The sequence below is a fragment of the Pseudophryne corroboree genome, chromosome 3, assembly GCF_028390025.1.
Source record: "Pseudophryne corroboree isolate aPseCor3 chromosome 3, aPseCor3.hap2, whole genome shotgun sequence".
In the NCBI taxonomy this organism is placed as follows: Eukaryota; Metazoa; Chordata; class Amphibia; order Anura; family Myobatrachidae; genus Pseudophryne; species Pseudophryne corroboree.
Window position 1 is genome coordinate 493,311,539 of NC_086446.1, and position 24,044 is coordinate 493,335,582.

Here is a 24,044-nt window from a genome sequence, read left to right on the forward strand (position 1 = left end):
ACTCGGGACTTGGAGGATTCCAAGTTGCTGGACGTAGTCCGGGCTTTGAAAATTTATGTTTCCAGGACGGCTGGAGTCAGAAAAACTGACTCGCTATTTATCCTGCATGCACCCAACAAGCTGGGTGCTCCTGCTTCAAAGCAAACTATTGCTCGCTGGATCTGTAGCACGATTCAGCAGGCTCATTCTGCGGCGGGATTGCCGCATCCAAAATCGGTGAAGGCCCATTCCACAAGGAAGGTGGGCTCTTCTTGGGCGGCTGCCCGAGGGGTCTCGGCATTACAGCTTTGCCGAGCTGCTACTTGGTCGGGTTCAAACACATTTGCAAAATTCTACAAGTTTGATACCCTGGCTGAGGAGGACCTTGAGTTTGCCCATTCGGTGCTGCAGAGTCATCCGCACTCTCCCGCCCGTTTGGGAGCTTTGGTATAATCCCCATGGTCCTTACGGAGTTCCCAGCATCCACTAGGACGTCAGAGAAAATAAGAATTTACTCACCGGTAATTCTATTTCTCGTAGTCCGTAGTGGATGCTGGGCGCCCGTCCCAAGTGCGGACTCTCTGCAATACATGTATATAGTTATTCCTTCACTAAAGGGTTATTGTTATGAGCCATCCGTAAACGGAGGCTCAGTTGTTGTTCATACTGTTAACTGGGTATGGTTATCACAAGTTGTACGGTGTGATTGGTGTGGCTGGTATGAGTCTTACCCTGGATTCCAAATCCTTTCCTTGTTGTGTCAGCTCTTCCGGGCACAGTTTCCCTAACTGAGGTCTGGAGGAGGGGCACAGAGGGAGGAGCCAGTGCACACCAGATAGTACCTAATCTTTCTTAGAGTGCCCAGTCTCCTGCGGAGCCCGTCTATTCCCCATGGTCCTTACGGAGTTCCCAGCATCCACTACGGACTACGAGAAATAGAATTACCGGTGAGTAAATTCTTATTACTTTCTAGTACCAATACCTGATACTCGTGTAGTAAATTTATAAAGAAGAGAGCTTGCAGCTTATTGAGAGAGGGTCTTACATTTGGTATAGGTAATTGGAGGTGCATCGGGCCCACAGTTTCAAGCTGCCTGCTCTCTAACCACTGCTTTACTTGCCTGCTCTCCACCTCTCGTATTGAGCATTACTCCAGCTAACAAGACTGTCTCTCTAGCCTTCAAGTGTTCTATCACACAAGCTTTTATTTAAGCGCTACCATTTTTAATCCATTTTACAACTGGTCTGTCCTTGTTTCCGCTTTTAGTCCATCCCTGCCTCGCCTCCGTCCTATTATACAGTACTTACCCTTCTCATCTATCATGTCTCGCCGGCAGGGGGATTCTGCCCCATGTGCCCCGGCTCCCGCTGTGCAGGTCATGGGCGTTATGTACTTAGTTGATCATTATATAAATTACTGTTGTATTTTCTTCACAGCAGATTAAGGTAAATACTGAATACTATTTTCAAAGTTGAGTTGAACTGCTTTTTTTATCTTTCACAGGAAAAATTTATTCAGGCCATCAAAGGTTTTTGCGGCCCAATGGAGGGCTTAAAAATTGGTAAGATCATTAGAATTTGTCTTTTTTGGACTGAAAATGGGATTATTTTTTTTTTCCCAGTTTTAGTTTCTCCAGTGTCTCTCCCATGGAGAAACAGATCATGGTATTGGTTTATATGGTATCAGCTCCTACCATTCAACTATTATATTATATTATTCTAGAGGACATTATGTTGGCAGCAGTGATTTAGAATGAGAAATTAAATTGTACTTTTGTTATGCTGGCTTGTATATCAAGAGTTCACGAAGTACAATTACTGTCATACCAGTAATTACAGTGTATATAATAAAGATTGCATGAAAATGTGTTGTAGTGTTGAACATTCATGTTTTATCCTATGTCGGTCTGTCTTTTTTTTTACCCAGTTTAGTTCTATTACTGTTCTAATTGTAAAGCGCAACGGAATATGCTGCGCTACATAAACTGTTAATAAATAAATAATAAATAAATAAAATCCTATGTGTGTTACAGATTTGCAACTGCACACCGATCCCGCTTACAGTGATGAGACCATGATTGTCAGCCAGGTGCCAATCTGCAGTAAGTTATTGCATTTGCAATCTATAGTTCACTCTTGACAGTTTTTTTTTTTTTTCATTTATACATGGCAGACCTTCCACAAATTTTACTATGGCTAATTGATCCAATAAGCCTCCGGAGCCGGCACTCGTCAGGGACTTTTCTTCACCTACCTGAGGCAGGCTAAAAAAAAAAAAAAACCCCAATAAAAAGCCCCGTTTTCGCAGCTGCAAGAAACTTTTATAGGTCCAGGAACTTATCACGACTCCTATGTGTGTTTGTATGAAAAATGAAACTCTTTCACGCACAGAAAGGGGAATAATTGAATTCCCTGAAAAAATTTGAAAGAATCTATGAAACTAATTTTAAGAATCTATTGCATTAAAAAGTTTGTCATTTTGGAATGCCCACCTATAAGTTGCCATTACATGGTATCTACATTAATAGCTAGGAAATGGGTGTCCTAAAAAACTTGTATGCAGCCCCCTGTCCTTTCCATTGATATATCTGTGATTTAAAGAAATGTGTTGTATTTCCACAATCATCTAAGTATCCATAAAATACAAGCTTTATTGTTCATAACCTTGTAACTGCAATTTGGAGTATTCTAATGAGACCCTCTCTCTCTCTCTTCCCCAACCCGCCCTCAATTTTGTTATAGGTTCCACTACTAGAACACCAAACGGAAACCCTTCCTTTGTAATAGCCTATGTATGCAAGGTGAGAATTAATCTCTGTGCAGAGTTGAAAGTTGATGGTATAGGTGGTACTTTTAGTGTGACAGTCAAAACCTGACATCCAATCTGGAGGACAGTGCATATACTGACTATATGACCTTTCATAGTAAATTAGAAAATAAAAAAACTTTCTACACTGAATGCAAGCTTCCATTAATATTAGATGTATCTGAATAAGTGTTCTGCACAGAATAACTTTGCTTTAATATATTTCTCTTACGTCCTAGGGGATACTGGGAATCCATTTAGTACCATGGGGTGGTCCACTAGGAGCCATGGGCACTATAGAAGTTTGATTGTGTGCTAGCTCCTCCCTCTACACCCCTCCTACCAGACTCTTTAGAAAATGTGCCCGGAGGAGCCGGTCACGTCTCTGGAAGCTCCTGAAGAGTTTTTCTGCATTTACTTTCTAAGTTTGTTATTTTCAGGCAGTACTGGATGGCACTAGCCTGCCTGCTTCATGGGACTTGGGAGGGTGGGGTGGGGGGGCGAAGGGGGAGGGCCCTTCCCCGCTGGGGGAGGGCCCTTCCCCGCTGGGGGAGGGCCCATCCCCGCTGGGGGAGGGCCCATCCCCGCTGGGGGTTACTGGAAGAGTGGCGAGTACTAAGCTGGCGTCCCGGTTAGCAGGTCGCCGGCCATTATGGCGGCATGAGGCTACGGAGACGCATGGCTTCTACGCGGGGCGGACTGAGTCTCCTGACTAAGTACACTGTTGTGTATACCGTACCTAGACTGGCAACACGGCCATAAAAGGAGTCTGTATCCATTTTATGCACCCAGACACATAAGCCAGTATAAAGAAGAGCAGGAAGACTGCGCACCATTGAAGGAGCAGCTGACACAGACGCTGACTGACAGGGACGCGCAGCTCCTCTGGAAAGCCTCCAGTTTACCTCTGCGGCACCAGGGGGTCATAGCAGGGGGGAGCGATTACTAGTGTACTAAGTCCCTAATTTAGGTACTTTAATCTGCTACCCGGCTAAGCTTGGCAACAGCGATAAGGGCTCCGTGTGCTGGTTCCATACTATCTCTGCGTCTCTTTGGAAGAGCTCTTTGTGGGTTAATTATGCTTTTAACCTTTTCCTGTGTGTGTGCTGTCACTACTGGAGTATGTCAGGCAAAGAGTGCGTTTCTTGTAAAGCAGTGTTCCTATTCTCCAGGGGGTTCACTAGTGTGTACTCGGTGTAGTATCCCTTCCCAGGCTAGTGGGGCAGAACCAGCATGGCTGGACTCCATTAGGGGAATGATTTCCACCATTTCTACAAAATTATCTTGTAATGTGAAATAGACGCAATACATAAGTCAGTCTATGGATGCGCCGAGAATGTACGCTCGCCGACTCCGTACCCAGACCAGCGTCTCAGTCCTCTACCATTTGTCCGCAAAAACGTTCCTAGGCCCATATACTGCATTCTGACTCTGATGAAGGGTCAGAAATGGAGGAAGGTGAGGTGGACACAGAGGTAGGGGAGGGTACTCTGTCGCAGGGTGTAGAGGCTCTCCTAGATGCTATCAGAGAAGTTCTAAATATCCCTGATAAGGGGACAGAGTAGAGTGAGGAATCTTACTTTAATATTAAGAAAAAATCCTCAGCCTTTTTTCCTGTCAAAGGAATTCAATACCCTGTTTGAAGAACCGTGGATTAATCCAGATAAGAAATTTCAAATTCCAAGGCGGTTGTTATCATCTTTTCCTTTTCCTCCTGAGGATAGGAAAAAATGGGAAAATCCACTGATAGTGGATGCATCAGTCTCCAGGCTCTCACGTAAAATTGTACTACCTGTGCCTGGTGCAGCCTCCCTAAAAGATGCTGCTGATCACAAAATTGAGACTACACTCAAATCTCTGTATACTGCTGCCGGGTTGGCCCAGAGACCCACGATAGTATGTGGGTGGATTACAAGAGCCATTGCTGAATGGTCAGGGAATTTACTTGAGGGGTTAGACGCCTTACCTCAAGAGGAAATTATTTTGTTCCTGCAGCATATACAATACTCTGCAAATGTTATGGTGGAAGCCATAAAAGAAATGGGTTTGCTGAAGGCACGCACTATAGCTATGACTGTTTCGGCACGCAGAGGATTATGGCTGTCAGTGGACTGCTGACGCGGACTCCAGGAAAAGAGTGGAAGGCTTGCCTTTCACAGGAGAGGCCTTATTTGGAGATTAACTCAACAAGTGGATCTCCCGAGCTACTGCGGGTAAGTCAACATACCTACCTTCTGCACTACTCAGAACCTAATCTACAGTCCTTTCAGACTGCCAAATTTAGGGGCAAGGCCAGAGGTTCTTCTACTGCCGCTAGAGGTAAACCACACAAACCAGGCAAGCAGTAGCGGTAGACGCCCTGACAAATCTGTGGGTTTACCAGCTGGTGTACTTGTTTCTTCCCATTCCTCTGATCCCAAGAATTCTAAAAAGAATAAAAAAGGAATAGGTTCAAGCATTCCTCGTTGCTCCAGACTGGCCACGAGGGGCCTGGTATGCGTATCTTCTTGAGATGCTGATCAAAGATCCGTGGCCTCTGCCTCTTCGAGAAGATTTTCTACAGCAGGGCCCGTTCGTCTATTAAGACTTACCATGGCTACGTTTAACGGCATGGAAGTTGAACGGTTGATTCTAGCCAGGAGACGTATTCCTGACAAGGTCATCCCGACCATGATCCAAGCCAGAAAGGGGGTAACGTCTAAACCAGTGGTTCTCAAACTCGGTCCTCAGGACCCCACACGGTGCATGTTTTGCAGGTAACCCAGCAGGTGCACAGGTGTATTAATTACTCACTGACACATTTTAAAAGGTCCACAGGTGGAGCAAATTATTTCACTTGCGATTCTGTGAGGAGACCTGCAAAACATGCACTGTGTGGGGTCCTGAGGACCGAGTTTGAGAACCTATGGTCTAAACATTACCATTGTATTTGAAAGAAATATGTCTCTTGGTGTGAGAGCAAACAATATTCTGCGGTGGAATTTCATCTGGGACTTTTTCTGCAGTCTGAGTTGACGTGGGCCTACACCTAGGCTCCATTTAAAGTTCAGATTTCAGCCTTGTCTATTTTCTTTCAGAAACAATTGGCTTCTCTCCCTGTGGTCCAGACCTTCTTAAAAGGTGTTCTGCACTTACAGCCTCCCTTTGTACGTTATACGGTACCTTGGGATACCAATTTGGTGCTGCAGTTCCCTCATTCGGACCAGTTTGAACCGTTGCAAGGGGTAGACATAAAGTACCTTACGCGGAAGACCGTCACACTGTTGGCCTTGGCTTCAGCAAGACGTGTGTCGGAGCTGGAGGGTTTTCTCATAAGAGCCCTACTTAATTTTTCCATGAGTACAGAGCTGAACTCGGGACTCGTCAGCAATTTCTTCCTAAGGTGGTGTCCACGTTTCACATCAATCAGCCTATTGTGGTTTCGGCTGTTACGGATGCCTCTGCTACTTCAGTCGTTGGATGTCGTAATGGCTTTGAAGGTCTATGTGAAGAGAACAGCTAGTCACAGAAAATCGGACTCTGTTCGTTCTTTATGATCCCAATAAAATTGTGTCTTGCTTCGAAGCAGTCCATTGCGCGCTGGATCAGGCTAACTATCCAGCATGCTTATTCCACGGCAGGTTTGCCGATTCCAAAATCTGTTCAAGCCCACTCTACTAGGCCGGTGGGTTCCTCTTGGGCGGCTGCCCGGGGTGTCTCGGCTTTACAGCTCTGCCGAGCAACCACTTGGTCGGGTTCGAACACGTTTGCTAAGTTTTACAAGTTTGATACTTTGGCGTCTGGGGACCTTCAGTCTAGTCAATCAGTTCTGCAGGAACCTCAGCACTCTCCCACCCGGTTTGGGAGCTTTGGTACTTCCCCATGATACTAAATGGATTCCCAGTATCCCCTAGGACGTAAGAGAAAATAGGATTTTAATTACCTACCGGTAAATCCTTTTCTCGTAGTCCGTAGGGGATACTGGGCGCCCGCCCAGTGCTTCGTTCTTCCTGCACTGTAACTTGGTTAAGTAATGTTGTTTGGTTCAGCTGTTACTGTTTGCAAGTTTGGTTAGTATGGCTTTCCTCTTGTTCTGGTTGTGCTGGTTCGAATTCTCGCCACTTTTTCTTTTTCTAAATCCTTCTCTCAAAGTATGTCAGTCTCCTCGGGCACAGTTTCCTAGACTGAGTCTGGTAGGAACATAGGCCCTCATTCAGAGTTGTTCGCTCGTTAGTGGTTTTCGCAACGGAGCTATTTGTTGCAAACTGCGCATGCGCAATGTTCGCAGTGCGTCTGCGCCAAGTAAATTTGCCAAAAAGTTAGGTATTTTACTCACGGCTTAACGAAGAAATTTCTTCGTTCTGGTGATCGGAGTGTGATTGACAGGAAGTGGGTGTTTCTGGGCGGAAACTGGCCGTTTTATGGGTGTGTGCGGAAAAACGCTGCCGTTTCTGGGAAAAACGCGGGAGTGGCTGGAGAAACGGGGGAGTGTCTGGGCGAACGCTGGGTGTGTTTGGGACGTCAAACCAGGAACGAAACTGACTGAACTGATCGCAGTGGCAGAGTAAGTCCCGAGCTACTCAGAAACTGCAAAGAAATTTCTATTCGCAATTATGCGAATCTTTCGTTCGCAATTCTGCAAAGCTAAGGTTCACTCCCAGTAGGCGGCGGCTTAGCGTGTGCAATGCTGCTAAAAGCAGCTAGCGAGCGAACAACTCTGAATGAGGGCCATAGAGGGAGGAGCCAGCACACACAATCAAACTTCTATAGTGCCCATGGCTCCTAGTGGACCCGTCTGTACCCCATGGTACTAAATGGATTCCCAGTATCCCCTATGGACTATGAGAAAAGGCTTTACCGGTAGGTCATTTTAAATCCTATTTTCTCAGTCTGCCACTAGGGGACACTGGAACATGCTAACACTGGGGTATAGACGGGTGGCTATAGGGAGCCCGGCATTTTAAATTTTAAAGAAGTGTGAAAGCTCCTCCGCCTTTTCTCTTTCATCCATCTGGGGGACGCTGCGCCATTACTTGTGGGTTAGAGGTGTGTGGTTGTGGAGTTTGGCACAGAACTATTAAAACCTGACTCCTCCCCCCTTTAACCCCTCCCATCTCCTTCCTGCCTAGCCAGCACCTCAGTTTTAGTTTTGTGCCTGTGGAGTACAGACACAGATTTTTTTTTTCTCTGAAAGATTTTAGTTAGGTATTTTATTATTTTATTCTTGAAGTGCCTAGTCCCCTGTATACAGGTGGCAGGTACTATTAGAGTGGGTTTAGCTAGATTTTCCCACTCTATTCTGCTGCTGGAGGCCACCACACTTCGGTCACTGGGGCTGGATTCCTGTCTCTGAGAAGTCGGCAGTGAGGAGGTACTGGATAGACACAATCTGTCTCTGACAGTATTGGTCTATCCTTCCTGTGTGTGTGTGTGTATGTATGTATGTATGTATGTGTGTATGTATGTATGTGTGTGTATGTGTGTATATATATATATATATATATATATATATATATATATATATATATATATATATGTGTGTGTATATGTGTGTGTGTGTATATATATATATATATATATATATATATATATATATGTGTGTATATGTGTGTGTGTGTATATATATATATATATATATATATATATATATATATATATATATATATATATATATTTTTTTTTTATTTTTTTTTTTTATTGAAACTATCCTCCTCTCTCTCTCTAAAGGGATACACCTTCTCCCCCCTCCCCCCAGACCTCTCTCCGGAGGTGAGCGGTGGCGTGCAGTAGCGAGGGCTTTACTCATCCCTGCTACTGTCTTTTTGGGTAGGCCGGGAGAGGGGTGAGTCACTCCCCGGGGAAGCCGCTAGACGCTACCCGAACAGAGCACGGTGTGGCGGCGCGCGAGAGCCGCGGACTTCCGGCTGCAGCGCGCCTACTGAAGCTGACGGGCGCTTCCTTGTTCAAGAAGGGACGGATTCCCGCCCTCCACTGCCACGCGCGCACTCCCGTCCAGGTATGCAGGGCTCCGGCCGCCATCTTCTCCAGAGGCAGTACGGTGGACACTGTGCAGCGCTCACAACACTTGTTTGGCAAGGCTGATCACCTAACAGCAAGTATATTTTGGGGCACAGTATAATTCACAGTAGATTTACATTGTGTCATGCTATACTTTTAGGGGAGGTAATTTTTGCAATATAATATGCATTGCACAGTATGATTTATAGTATATTTACAATATACAACAGTATATGTCAAAGTATTGGACTACTCTACTGCGTTTATTGTTCATTTGTAGTGCATTTGCTGTTTCATTAAAAAAAAAAAAAAAAAAGGGAATAAATTAATTACTTATGAAATCTACAAAGAGTAAGACCGCCTCGGTGGTTTATTTTTTCCTGCTCACTATGTGGATCATAGCTGGCGAAAGGAAGCCCGGACGCAGGTACTCTGTGTTTCATGCTCTGGTGCATCTGTGGCGGACCAGCAGGGAAGTTCTGCGGATCAGTCTATGCCTCCATGGCTACAGTGGAAGCTCTATGGGCTCGAAATATGGGCTCAATCTCTAAACAAATTTGTTAACTCTGCCAGCAGTTCTTCTGCTACAAAACGGCCACAGCCGTTGCCAGCTATAACTTTTCCGGAGGAGTAGTTGGAAACATTCCCATTGGAGGATGGGGAAGTAGACCCAGAGTGGGATAGTAGGATGAGGAGTTTTTCTACTAGCTCAGGTGTTAGATTCTGATATAAGCAATCCGTCAGACTCTTAATGTTCGGAGGTGGCGGGTTCTTCCTCTGCCTTTTTTTTTTTCAAAACACAGAAAAGACAAGTTACTGTCTTTCCCCCTTATTCACACTTTGCGGATATTTAAAGGAGCCCTGGCTTAAGCCGGATTCTCCTTTCCCAGCCCCAAAAGAAATTGAAATTTATATATCCTTTTACAGAGTAGGATACAAGATGTTGAGAAACAGCCCTAAAAGGTAGACGCTCCTATTTCACATTTAGCAAAAGCTACGGTTATTCTTTTTGTACAGGCTGTGACGTTGAAAGATCCTACAGATAGGAAGATTGAAACAATAATTAAATCTGTTATCTTTATCAGGTGTTTTCTACGCCCAATTCTAGCTAGCACTTGGGTCCTCATGGCCGCGGATGACTGGCTGGCACAGGTTGTATCTGGAATGCAGTCCCACGATCCATCGGAAGCCATTCAGTTAGAAGAACAGATTTAGGAGGCTTACTTATGTGGGTGAGGCCTTGTTAGATTCTACTGCGCTACAATACCGTATTTCTGCCTTGACCGTGACAGCAAGACAGTCTCTTTGATTTCGGGTTTGGGAATGCCGTTTCTGACTCTGAACAGAACTTGACGGCGATGCCCTTTGAAGGTGAATTTCTTTTTGGGTCGGAATTACAGGAGATTATTTCAGATACTACAGGGGGCAAGAGCCCTTTTCTTCCATTTGCTCCTCAGAGACCGAAGACCACGAGGTTTCGGTCCTTTCGTACACAGGACAGAGGTAGTTTCCATCCCTTTCGTTCTTTCTCCAGGTTCCCACGAAGAGAGGCATTCAGAGGTAGAGGAACACAGGCGACTCGTAGACCAGCCAGTAAACCTGCCGACAAACCTACTGCATGACGGTTAACGATCTCTGGAGGGATCAATGACGGTTGGGGCTCGGTTACGGCAGTTCAAGGAAGTGTGGCTCCTGTCAAAACCAGATCGGTGGGTGACGGAGGTCATATCCAGAGATTATATGTTACATCTCGAGGAACCAGTCCCATATCGTGTGTTCGTCACTCCTCTCCAAAACGCTCCCTCCAGACGTCGAGCTCTTCTTTATGCAACAGCCACTCTCTTACGAAATGGAGTAATTCTTCTAGTTCCCGCTCAGCAGAGAGGTCAGGATTTTACTCAGGTTTTTTTTTTTTTTTCTTGTGGACAAACCGTTTCGGCCAAAAGGTTTGAATCCATATCTCTCAACCCAAAAGTTCAAAATGGAATCCATCCGTTCGATTATCGCTGCCATGAAACCAGGGGAATATTTGGCTTCAATAGACATAAAAGGTGTCTACCTGCATGTTCCTATTTGGACGGGTCGTCAATCTCGTCTGAGATTCGCAGTCGGTCCTTGCCATTTTCAGTTTCTCTTCCCTTTGGTCTATCCACGGCTCCTCAGGTATTCACAAAGGTCATGGGCTGTGTGGTGACAATTCTGCGGTGCCAGGGTGTCAGCATTACTCCGTATTTAGACTATCTTTTCATCAGGACTGTCAGAGTTGATCCTTCACCAGAACTTGCGTCTCACGATAGAGACTCTATAGTCATTCAGATGGATAATAACTTTTCCACAGTCGTCTTTACTTCCTTCCCAGAAAATGATATTTCTGGGACTCTTATTCGACGCCACCAACCAGAAAGCGTTTCTTCCTCACGGACAAAACCTCATCTCGAATTACAGCTAATCCGCTTGTCTGTAAAGACTCGTCAGTCGCTTCGCTGGTGGCTTCACAGCCCCAATTTGACCAAAAGGGGTTCCGTTCACGATTTGCTCTGGGGAAATGGTCACCACAGACGCAAGCCTCAGAGGTTGAGGGGTGTTGTTTCAGACTCATCACCTTCAGGGGTTCTGGAACAGTCGAGTCGAAGTTACAGATCAACATCTTGGAGTTGAGGGCAGGCCGGTAGGCACTCCTTCGGATTCAAACCATGGTAAAGGGTCATCCAGTCCGGGTTCAGCCCGTCAACGCCACGGCAGTTACTTAAATAAACAAGCAGGGAGGAACTCGAAACTGGACCGCCAGGAAAGAAGTCTCTCAGATTCTCACTTAGGCGGAACATTGGGTTCAGATCATATCCGTGATTCACATTCCAGGAGTCGAGACCTGGGAAGCGGTTTTCTTAAGCCGTCACACGGTGCATAGGGGAGAGTGGGGGCTTCACCAGGAGGTGTTTCTGACTCTAGTAGCCCGGTGGGGGATGCCCGATGTAGATCTGATGGCGTCTTGTCTCAACAATAAACCTCCTCTCTACGGGTCGCGTACTCAGGACCCTTAAGCAATTCTAATCAATGCACTGACGGCGCTGTGGCACTTTCAACTGGGATATGTGTCTCCACCATTTCCACTGATTCCACGTCTGCTTCAACGCGTTCAGAGAGAAGGTCTTCCAATCATTCTGGTAGACCCAGATTGGCCACGATGACAGTGGTACACTCTTCTGCACAATAGGGTCGTCGAGGAACCATCCCGACCCCCTCTGCTCCAGATCTTATGATTCAAGGACCATGTCACCACACAGGTTGGGTCGGCTGACTTTGACGGCTTGGTTCTTGAATCCAACATTTTAAGGGGAAAAAAGGTTTTTCTCGTCCTGTTGAGTAAACAATGATTCTGGCTAGATAACCGGTGGCTTCTGGAATTTACATTGCTTGGTGTGAAAAGCGTGGTTTAACACCGGATGTGTTTAGAGTTTCCTCGTCTGTTATCCTGCATTCAGGAGGGTCTCAATAAGGATCTGAGACTTCTTCACTAATGGGGTCAAGTTTCTACTTTGTCTGTTCTTCTTCATAGGAGACTGGCTATCATTTCAGAAGTTCAGACGTTCCTTCAGGGAGTTCTTCGGATTCAGCCACCTTTTTGTTCCTCCGGTTCCTCCCTGGGACTTTAACTTAGTCCTTACGGCTTTTCAGAAATCTCCATTTCAACCTTTGGAATCTGTACAATTGCGGTATATAACGTTCAATGTCTTCCGATTGACAATTGCCTCCAAAAGATGAGCATCTAAATTGGCAGCTCTTTCTTGCAGACCTCCCTTGTTGTGTTTTCATGATGATCGGGTGGTTCTGCGAACAAAACCTTCCTTCCTTCCGAAGGTTGTGTCAGTGTTTCATCTAAATCAGGACATTATCCTTCCAGCGTTTACTCCTCCTCCTTCCGGGGAGGATTCCCATTGGCTCTCTTAGATGTGCTTAGGGCCTTACGGATTTATTTATCTCGTACGAATTCTATCCGTCGTATGAATGCATTGTTGGTTTTTTAATGGCTGCGTCCAAACGAGATTGGCCGGATTCCAAGTACACAGTGACTCGTTGGGTAACTACGACCATCACACAGTCTTCTAATGTTTCAGTTCCTGACTCGATTCAAGCTCCTTCGACTCCAGCTATTGGAGCTTCTTGAGATGTTCGTGGGGCTGCATCTATTGAGCAGTCGTGTAGGGCGGCGACCTGGTCGTCTGTGCATACGTTTTAAAAAGGTTTTACCGTTCTCACACTTTCGGTTTGGAGACTGCCCCTGTTGGGCGTCAAATTTGGCGGACGGCTATGCCGTCAATGCCTCCCTCCTCTCATTTGCTTGCTTTGGGAAATCCCACAAGTAATGGCGCAGCGTCCCCCAGATGGATGAAAGAGAAATAGGGATTTTTGTTTACTTACCGTAAAATCTCTTTCTCTGATTCCATCTGGGGGACGCTGCGATCCCTCCCATATGTTGTCTGGTTTAACCAGTTACCGTATTTTTCGGACCATAAGATGCACTTTTTCTCCCCAAAAATGTGGGGGGAAAAGTATGTGCGTCTTATGTAGCGAATAAGACGTTTGCGGGTAGCGGCGGCCGGCGGGTAGCGGCGGGTCCTGGATGCTGCTGCGGCCACATCTCAGCAGCAGAGCCGGCGTCATGTAAACTCCCCCGCTCCCCCCCACCACTGGTACTGTCGGGTAGCGGCGGCCGGCGGGTAGCGGCGGGTCCTGGATGCTGCTGCGCCGTCATCAGCAGAGCGGCCACATCTCAGCAGCAGAGCAGGTGTCATGCGACTCCCCCGCTCCCCCCCACCTCCTCCCTCAGGAGACGCAGGGAACCACTGGTACTGTCAGTGTGTGTGTGTATGCTGGCTCTGATATGTGTGTGTGTGTGTGTGTGTGTGTGTCTGTGTATGCTGGCTCTGACAGAAGGCTGCACTGTATTCTTGAGTCTGAGAAATCACAGAAATATCTCTTAGAGGTCAAAATATTTTTTTTCCAGTTTTCCTACTCTAAAAACTAGGTGCGTCTTATGGTCAGGCGCGTCTTATGGTCCGAAAAATACGGTAATTGTTTTCGGTCTATCTCCTTTGGCTTGGCTAAACGTTAACTGAGGTGCTGGCTAGGCAGGAAGGAGATTAGAGGGGGGAGGAGTCAGGTTTTAATAGTTCTGTGCCAAACTCCACAACCACACACCTCTAACCCACAAGTAATGGCGCAGCGTCCCCCAGATGGAATCAGAGAAAAAGAGATTTTACGGTAAGTAAACAAAAATCCCTATTTTCCCCCATCAGCCCTCCGTTTTAGAATTATGCCGAGGGAGCCGGTCATGCTTGGCTGAGCTCCAGCCTGTATTTATTTTTATTTGATTTTCTTTTCTTTTTGTTTCTTGGCCTCATGATAACCCTTCCCCCACTTATGTGAGAAGTGGGGTCCTGATCCCTGGTTCTCCTCTGTGCGCGGGAGAGGGATTAACAGCGCTTGTATCAGAAGCACTGCTACCCACACTAAATAAAAAAAAAAAAAAAATATCTATATATCTATATGTGTAATTTCAACTGGATTCTTTTACACTGCACATGATCCTGGGTAACTGCACGTTCACAATAACCCAGCATATTGCTGGCAGTGTGAAAAAGGTATTAGTCATTGCATTATCTATATTTTCTCATATGTCCTAGAGGGTGCTGGGGACTCCGTAAGGACCTTGGGGTATAGACGGGATCCGCAGGAGACATGGGCACACTATAAGACTTTGAATGGGTGTGAACTGGCTCCTCCCTCTATGCCCCTCCTCCAGACCTCAGTTAGATTCTGTACCCAGGAGTGACTGGACACACACTAGGGGAGCTCTACTGAGTTTCTCTGGAAAAGACTTTATTGTTAGGTTTTTTTATTTTCAGAAAGACCTGCTGGCTACAGGCTCTCTGCTTCGTGGGACTGAGGGGAGAGAAGTCAGACCTACTTCTGTGAGTTAAAGGCTCTGCTTCTTAGGCTATTGGACACCATTAGCTCCAGAGGGTTCGAACACTTGGTGCGCCTAGCTGCTTGTTCCCGGAGCCGCGCCGTCACCACCCTCACAGAAACCAGAAGAAAGAAGCCAGGTGAGTATATAGAAGAACAGAAGACTTCAGTGACGGCAGAAGACTTCAGTAATGGAGGTACAGCGCAGCGGTCGCGCTGTGCTCCATGCTCCCACACACCAACGGCACTCACAGGGTGCAGGGCGCTGGGGGGGAGCGCCCTGGGCAGCATGTTACTGAGGGTCTTTCCACTGGCAAGAGATACATATTCGGTGCCTGGGCACCGTGTACGATACCCCCACCAGTATAAAGCAGCGGTCGCGCTGCGCGCCATTGCTCCCACACACCAACGGCTTTACAAGGGTGCAGGGCGCAGGGGGGGCGCCCTGGGCAGCAATATATACCTCAATTGAGTCTGGCAAAACAGGTATACAGTGCGTAGGCACTGTATACGGACCCCTGCCAGCATAAAAAGCTATATTAATAGCGGGGCTGAAGCGCGCAGAGAAGGGGCGGGGCTTAGCCCTCACAACAGGATTCGGCGCCATTTTCTCCATGTCCCCGCCAAAGCAATGTGTACAGTGCAAACGAGGGGGGGGCACAGTGTTTTAGTGCTATATAGAGAGAAATATAGCACTATTTTAAGTAATGGGCATGTAATCATTGTGTTGTGCATATATCTGTGTGTTCCCTGTCAGATATACCCACTATAGCTTTTTAGTCCACATATGTCGACATGCGTGAGTGCTCTGTCACAAACCGCTATGGGGATCACTGTCTGCATCGCCGACGCCTGTTGGTACTTGGGGGGGTAATTCCAAGTTGATCGCAGCATGAAATTTTTAAGGCAGTTGGGCAAAACCATGTGCCCTGCAGGGCGGGGCAGATATAACACTTGTAGAGAGAGTTAGATTTGGGTTAGTTATTTTTGTTTCTGTGCAGGGTAAATATATTTATATAATTATTTATTATTATTATTATGGTACGGTTCGATGGGCCTGTAGCTCGAGCACAGGCATGGTGGTATGTGTGGGGGAGTCTGTAAATAAAAAGCGGATTGGATCTGTCTAAGGTGCCCCTGGCTGCTGAGTGATGTATGACAACCGAGAGAACACCCCTCTCTAGACAATAACCAATGGTACAAAAATAAATGTCAACATGTAACATCAAGCGCCAAAATAAATGGAAAACTTCCCTTAGGTGTGGAAAATCCCGTAGCGGATATTTCTTTCTATTTTCCAGTTGGTGGTTTCTCCTTTCACTCTCAATATGGATGATACATGTAAAAGAATATAACAATACAATAGTGTAGTATGTCTGTAATAGGTGATATTACACCCGAGTGGTAGGTTCTGAAGTAAGGGAATAGTGCAAATCCTTCACCATGGCTTCAAAAAGACTTTCCTTTCAGTTAGGTGGCTAATTTCAGGTATGCATACCCCAACTCACAGGTAAGATGTTTTTTTCAAACATAAAAAGGTATCTTTAAGCGGATGTATTAGATCCCCAAGAACAACTGTCTTAGCAGGCGTACCCCAACTCACAGCAAATGGTGATATATAAAACACATAAATGTTTCTTTCTGAAGTGACAGGAGATGACAGCGTACCCCAACTCACAATTCAGGTGATTTTCGTTAGCATGTAAAGGTTTCTTTCAATGTCCAGGAAAAAACCAAACAATGGATAAAGTCCAATGAATTTATTCCATAAAAGATATACCCCAAACTGGTTAACAAAAGGGGATACAAAAATATCCATAAAACATATAAAATTACAAGGAGCAATGTTGCATGGTCTCACCCAGGGAAACAAGCTGCTGGTGTCCAAACACTTGAAAAGTCGGATTCCGGAATGTCCCACTAATTCAAGGCTTCCAGAGTTCAGAATCCAAAAGGGGAGACCAGGCAGTACATAAAAAAAAGTGGTCAGCTCCTGTCTGCAACCAACGCGTTTCGATCTCTCCAGGAGATCTTCATCAAGGCATAATAATATCACCTATTACAGACATACTACACTATTGTATTGTTATATTCTTTTACATGTATCATCCATATTGAGAGTGAAAGGAGAAACCACCAACTGGAAAATAGAAAGAAATATCCGCTACGGGATTTTCCACACCTAAGGGAAGTTTTCCATTTATTTTGGCGCTTGATGTTACATGTTGACATTTATTTTTGTACCATGTGTGGGGGAGTGTTATTAAAATTATATATGTATACTTCCCTCGGGGTCGCAAGAATGTTATTTTGCCTGGTTACTAGGTTTTCTGTCGACCATAACGTTTCCTGGTAGATCCACAACTGGGGCATTCAGTACATGGTCATACACATTCTGAACACATTAATGTCACTAGGGACCCGACGGTTCCGGACAATCCGCTTATGAATAAATAAATAAATATATAAATATATGTATGTATGTGTGTGTGTGTGTATATGTGTATACAATTATATGTGTGTATGTATGTATGTATATGTGTGTATATATATATATATATATATATATATATATATATATATATATATATATATATATGTGTGTAAATTGTGTATTACATTATGTATATTCATATTATGATTTATAATGAATGCTGAAGTAAAGGTATTCCTTCTCATGTGCTGGTCGCTCTGTTGATAAAGCTCTAAGTCGGCCATGACGAGTTGGTCTCAGATCCTCTCAAGGAGTCCAAATGTTTATTCTGTTCCCGCCGCGGATAGAATACTGTGAAAGTCAACTCCTGGTCGACACGGGTCCCTATCGCAAAGGATCGTACACAGGAAGCTAAGTGATATTTTATTTCTATGCTTTGGAGTTATTTGCATTACATGCACATGGGGGAGTGTTTATATTCGGAAAGGCATCCGATAGAATTACCCTAAAGAGAGAGGGGCGGTTTCTTTTTTTTTCCAAAATATTTTTATTGAGGTCAAAAAGGCATGTTGAATCATAACAGATGATGACATATAAAGACATATAATTCAACTGTACCTGGGGCCACATTAGCCACCCGGAACCGTCGTGTATGAAAAGAAAGAGAAAATAGAATCCGAAGCCCAGAACAGAGAACCTCACATTTTCACTTTTTACATCGATACGTTTAGATATATGTTATATCATAGTATTGTGTAACCAAATAGCAAAATTAGTAAACATAAAATATGATGGAACAGCTAATGTGTTCCTGCTAATTAGCAGATTCTTTGCCTAGCAGTAAAGCATATTAATGCGTCTCCCCCTTTGGGGATCGCTAAATCCTAAAACAATAAAAACACTAACAGTATTAACAACATTATTAACATTATTAATCGTACCTGCCAGGACCCGGGGGCCGCCGACCCATCCACGGAGACATCAACAGTGTGATAAGAAGAGATAGACGATAGATATCCAGTGTTAGGGAGTAGGAGGAGGTAGATGTAAGAACTTAAGGGTCAGGTGCGGGCAATCAGAGTTGAGACGATGAGAGGGAATAGAAAGCAAGAAAACAAGAGAAGAGTAGAAGGTAGGGAAGAGGAGAGGGGGCTAGGGTGTAGTTATGGAAGAGCGATGGGGGGGGGGTCATCTGCTAGAACTTGGTGTCCGTACCAGGTGGTGCAGTGAAAGCTTTGTTTGATGGCTGTTTTTGTCGGAGTGGGTAGTGTGTTGATAAATCGTCTCCAGCAGTGAAACAGGGTGGGGGTTAATATTTCTTTGTTAAGGGAAGTCTCCAGCCAGTCCATCGTGAATAGGAATAGTAGTCTAGAGGTAGTGTGGGAGGGGTATTGGATATCCATTGTTGTAATATGGCCTTCATGCCCACCGCTGAGAGGATCATAATTAGTTTCGTGTCTCGAGAGGGAATATCGTTTTGGTCACGGACATACCCGAATAGCGCCCAAGAGGCAGTACATCGGAAGCGCAAGCCCAGCTCGGCAGTTCCGTAGGTGTGTAGTTCTGTCCAAAATTTTTGGATGTGGCTGCAGTGCATAAGATCTGCTATTAATGAAGAGCATTTTAAGCATTTAGCCGAGTCGGGCAAGCCCATCAAATGGCTCCTCCTTGGTGATATGTAGGCTCTGTGTAGTATTTTGTATGCCATTTCTTGATAGAGGCTGGCAGGGATAAGTTTGAGGGAGCTCGCAAAGCTATCCACTATGTTTTCCGGGGACATTGCCGGGATTTGGGTGGACCATGTTTGTATTTGTGGGAGGTCTGTAGTGGGTATGTGTTCCGTGCGTATGCGGGTATATATTGCTGAGATGGAGCAGGTCCCTGAGCGCAGAAGTGCGTCCAGAGAGTTAACCAGGTCTGGGGCAGTAAGATGTGAGAGGATCGATCGTATGTAGTGTGATATTTGGTAGAAATAAAAGCGATGGCGGAGGCTAATTCCATATTTGGTTGACACCTCCGTGAAGGTGAGTATTCTTTTGTTGGAGTCGAGGAGGTTTCCTATACATGTGATACCTGAGGTGTGCCAATTGGTAAAGGGGATGTGGGTCTGACCATTTTGGAATTGTGTATTTCCGACCAAAGGGAGAAAGAGTGAGTAGGTGTGGTGTAGCTTAAGAGATCTGCGGGAGAGTCTCCACGCTACAATAGTAGAGGTTAATAGAGGGTTATCCAAACGAAGGTTAGATATTTCAGATTTGTTTGCATGGAGGATGTAGCTGAGGGATAGGGGGGCACAGAATTGGGAGTCGACTAGTGAGTCGGTAAAGGTAGACGTTCCGTGGATCCAGTCCACAGCGAATCGGAGGAGACAAGCATGGTTGTACTGCTCCACGCTCGGCAGATTCACCCCTCCGTTTTGTATTGTTTGGGTTAACTTAAAAAGACTTATCCTGGGTCGTTTATTGGCCCAGATAAATTTCGAGATCGAGGAATTGAGATGAGATACATCAGCTTTTGAGAGTATGATGGGCAACATCTGCAGAACGTAGAGCAGTCTGGGGAAACTAACCATCTTGACCAGATTACAGCGCCCCAAGAGATTTAAGGGTAGTGTTTGCCATAGCGTAAGTTCTGTCTGGATCTTAATGAGAATTGGGTGGATGTTGTCGGTGTATAGATGGGTGGGGTCAGCGGGTAGTATGATGCCTAGATATGTAATGTGGGTGCTAGCCCATCGGAATGGGAAGGGGGTATCCCAGCCTTTAGTAATCTGGGGAAATATGGCCAATGCTTCCGACTTGTCGAAATTGACGGTGAAGCCTGCAAAAGAGGAAAAGCGGTCAATAGCTTCTTGTAGTGCTGTTATCGACTGTCGTGGGTTGGAGGTAAGTATAAGGATGTCGTCTGCAAACGCCATAAGTTTAATTTCCCTGTTGCCAATTTTTATACCACGAAAGGTGGGTAAGTTGGTGATATATCGTATAAGGGGTTCTAGGGCGATGTTGAAGAGGAGGGGGGAAAGGGGGCAACCCTGTCTAGTTCCTCTCTCTAGGAGAAAGGGTGGGGAGGGGGTATTGTTAACTATCACCTGCGCAGATGGATTAATGTAGAGAGAGTCAACCAGTCCCCGAAACGTCTCGCCAAATCGCTGGTAGAGTAGAACTCTTGTTAAGTGAGGCCAGGCGATCTTGTCGAAAGCTTTTTCAGCGTCCAGGTTGATTAGGATGTTGTCTGTGATATTATTGGTGTGGGAGTGAGTAATGGCTGCCAGCGCCACTCTGATGCCTCGCACTGATTGTCTGTGTTTAAGAAATCCCATCTGCGCTGGCGATATAATACGGGAAAGGCATAGCTGTAGTCGATTGGCCATCAGTTTGGTGAGGACTTTAAAGTCTTGATTAAGGAGTGAGATCGGTCTGTAGGACCCAGGCAGGGAGGGGTCTTTGCCTGGTTTTGGTATGACAATAATTGTGGCTTCGTTAAATCTAATGGGGATTTGTTTAGAGGTGAGAATATGGTTATAGAGTGATGTGAGGGTAGGGGCGAGTTCGTCTCTTAATATTTTGTAAAATTCCGCTCCGTATCCATCTGGGCCGGGGCTTTTGTTGTTTGGTTGGGTCTTAATGACCTCCACCACCTCCTCCACTGTTATCGGTTTATCTAGGGAGTCCCTCTCCTCTTGGGTCAAAATGGGGAGGTCTGCTTCCTTCAAAAATGAGTGGTTGGCAGCAGGATCATCAGGGCCTTTGGTATATAAAGATTGGTAGAAATTTCTAAATTCTGAACAAATGAGGTCAGGAGTGGTGGTCAGTTTGTCCGCATGCATGATCGCGTTGACCCAGTTACGGGATTTGGGTCCTTTGATTAAATTTGCTAATAATTTGCCTGATTTGTTACCCCATCTGTGGAGTCTATTCCGCTGATAGTCGTAGGAGAGCTGAGCCCGTTCCGTGAGAAATGTATCATATACAAGCTTGGCTGAGAGGTACGCCTCTTTGTGGGCGGGGGTGTCGTGTTGTGTGTAGCTGCGGTATGTTGAGGTGAGAGTGGAGCTCAGGGCGTGTAGTTGGGAGGAGAATTTTTTCCGTTTGGCGTGTGTATAGGACATGATGTGTCCCCTAAGGACGGCCTTTGCCGCCCCCCAAAAGATTGGTGAATCTAATTGTTGATCGCTATTGTCTGAGGTGTAGTTATGCCAGGACTGTTTGAGGTGAAGCATAAAATCAGTAGACTGGCGGAGGTAGGCTGGAAATCGCCATCTCAAGGCGGTGCGTTGTGGTAATCCTAGTTGGAGACGGAGAGATATAGGGGCGTGGTCCGAGATGATAATATTCTCGATAAATGTATAAGTGATTTTGGGTAGGAGATTGGTGCCGGTAAAGATGTAGTCGATTCTGGAGTGGGATGAATGGGGGTGGGAATAAAAGGAATAGTCTTTTTGGGTGGGGTGGAGTATTCTCCACGGGTCTAGGAGGTTTAGTTGGGTACAGAAGGAGGAGAGCAAGTGGGTGTGGGGAGTAGAGGGTAGTAGCACTTACCCTGGATCTGTCCATGGATGGGTCGACGACCGTGTTAAAATCTCCGCCAACTATCAAGTTTTGGCCTCCCCAGGTTATAAGGGTCGATAGCAGATCTGCAAAAAAAGAATCTGGTGAAGTATTTGGTGCATATACGTTAAGGAGAGTGTATGTCGTGTTTTGTATGTTTATATCTAATAATAAAAATCTGCCCTCTGGGTCAAGCTGTTTTCTGAGGATTGAGTGTTGTAGGTTGGCATGGATTAAAATCGCCACACCCCTAGATTTCGCGTGATAGGGAGAAGATATGCAACTCCCTATCCACGGGGCACGGAGGGTGTGTCTAGGATCATCCAACCAGTGTGTCTCTTGTAGAAATACAATCTGAGGAGACATACGTTTCAAATGAGCCAGCACTTTTTTCCGTTTGACCGGGTGATTAAGGCCCTCTACGTTCCAAGATACCATGTGGAGTAGTGTGGCCACTGGATCTACGTCTATGGGAGTTTGTGAGTGGGAGTCGGAGGGCATATTATCCCACTCCCATCGGGAAAAATATCATTAGAAAGGTTGGAAGGATAAGATGGGGTCCCACCCCGACCCAGCGAACGGGGGGGGAGTTTCCCAGTGGGGGGAGGGGGCTCCGACTCAGGCAGGCACAACTGACAAAACATAAAAACAATAACATAAGTAGTTTCCAACTATGGAAACCTAAACAACAGAAAATATACATGAGTGCGGGATATTCGCACTCCTTATATTCTGCATTTGAGACCCGAAAAGAAGGTTCGGATAGTGTTTAGCCATAATCAAAAAGAGTCACATGGTGATCAAGTGGAAGGAAGGGCAAAGTGTAGCCTAGCTTCGTCTGGATCTTCAAAGAACTTCGGACGTCCGTCTTCAAAGACTCTGAGGCGCGCTGGGTATAGTAGTGCGAATTTGATCTTTGCCTCAAAGAGGTGTCTGCATATGGGGGCAAACTCTTTGCGTTTCGCCGCCACCACAGCTGAGAAGTCCTGAAAGATGAGAAGGCGTTCTCCGTTGATCGTCAGATTGGCTGTTTTCCGGTATTGGTCTAGGAGTCTCGTTTTATCTGCGTAGTTTAAGATCCTCATGATGACCGGACGTGGGCGGCCTGATGGGTTTTTCCGTTCCGGGCCTAATCTGTGTGCTCTTTCAATGATCAGGGGAGATCCCTTGAGGTTCATGGACAGTTGTTCTGGGATGGCTAGCGAGAGGAGATCTAAGAGCTCGTGGCCTTTTACGGATTCGGGGATACCGATGACTCGTAGGTTATTTCTTCTGCTACGATTTTCCAAGTCATCGAGCTTATCCGAGAGATCCGCGACTTCGAGTTGTTTCGCCTGTAAGGATCTTTGAGCTTCAGTCAGGTCATCCTCTAGGGCCGAGATCCTTTGCTCTGCCTCATCCAGGCGAGTGGAGTGTTGGGTTAATAGAGTTGATGATGATTCGATAGCTTCCTTTATGCCCGCTAGTTTTTCGTCGAGAAGAGGGCCTAGTACCGCCAGTAGGTCTTTGTGCTTCATCTTGGGTTGTTTGGCAGGCGGTTTAGATTTGCGGGAGCTTCTGGAAAGTGAGCGTGTAGTAGAGTGATCAGAGTCCGATGAGTCTATTTCCGGGGTGTCCTCTCGGGTTTGTTGGTCAGTCCCTGCGGGCATTACGGATAGAGGTATCAAGAATTTTTCCATGCAGGGTCGCCCAGAGGGGGAGGTTAAGGCTAGAAACACTAGGTGCTTAGGTAGTAAATGATGTAGTGGGTCTCATGTACTAGGTGGTTATTTATTGCTGGTCTTCATTTAGTGCGTTGCAGGTGCTCATCAAATATGGCATCTAGCTCACTAAAGCAGAGATCAGGGTGAGGGGGGTATGGGTATCTCTTGACCGATGTTGAGGAGGTTGTCAGAGGTATGGATAAGAGTTGCAATAGGCTTGATTTTCGCTATCAGCAGCCGCCGCCCCGATTCCGCAGTCCGGGTCTGGTGAGAGCGGGGTGTTGAGGGAGATCTGACAGGGAGACAGGTGTCGGCTGAGTCCTCAGGCTTCCGGCGCGGGAGCCGCCGAAATTGAGGCCCCGGCTTTTGCTCTGTGACTGGGCCGCAATCTGCGGGAGCGTCCACGTTGCTCCCCGATTCCGCGGTCCGGGTCTGATGAGAGCGGGGTGTTGAGGGGAGGGTTAGTGAGTGGGGGTAATAGATAGGAGCGGGTCTTGACGGTCCTGGAGGGGATTTTTGATGTTTTAAAGCAGGAGCTCCTCCAGGCTGCGACTGCTCTTCTCCTGTGCCAGGCCACGCCCCCCAGGCCTCACTTCTTATATCTGCAGGGT

The 24,044-nt window shown here is 46.1% G+C and overlaps 1 protein-coding gene across 1 annotated transcript in view; it reads left to right on the forward strand.

The window, feature by feature from the left end:
* Nucleotides 1-24,044, forward strand: part of ELAC2 (elaC ribonuclease Z 2) — a 268,918-nt gene that overhangs the window by 66,066 nt on the left and 178,808 nt on the right. Inside the window, exons 5-7 of the mRNA XM_063960954.1 lie at nt 1,484-1,541; nt 2,013-2,081; nt 2,722-2,780. Coding sequence (XP_063817024.1) covers nt 1,484-1,541; nt 2,013-2,081; nt 2,722-2,780 — 186 coding nt within the window. The remainder of the gene's footprint in view (nt 1-1,483; nt 1,542-2,012; nt 2,082-2,721; nt 2,781-24,044) is intronic.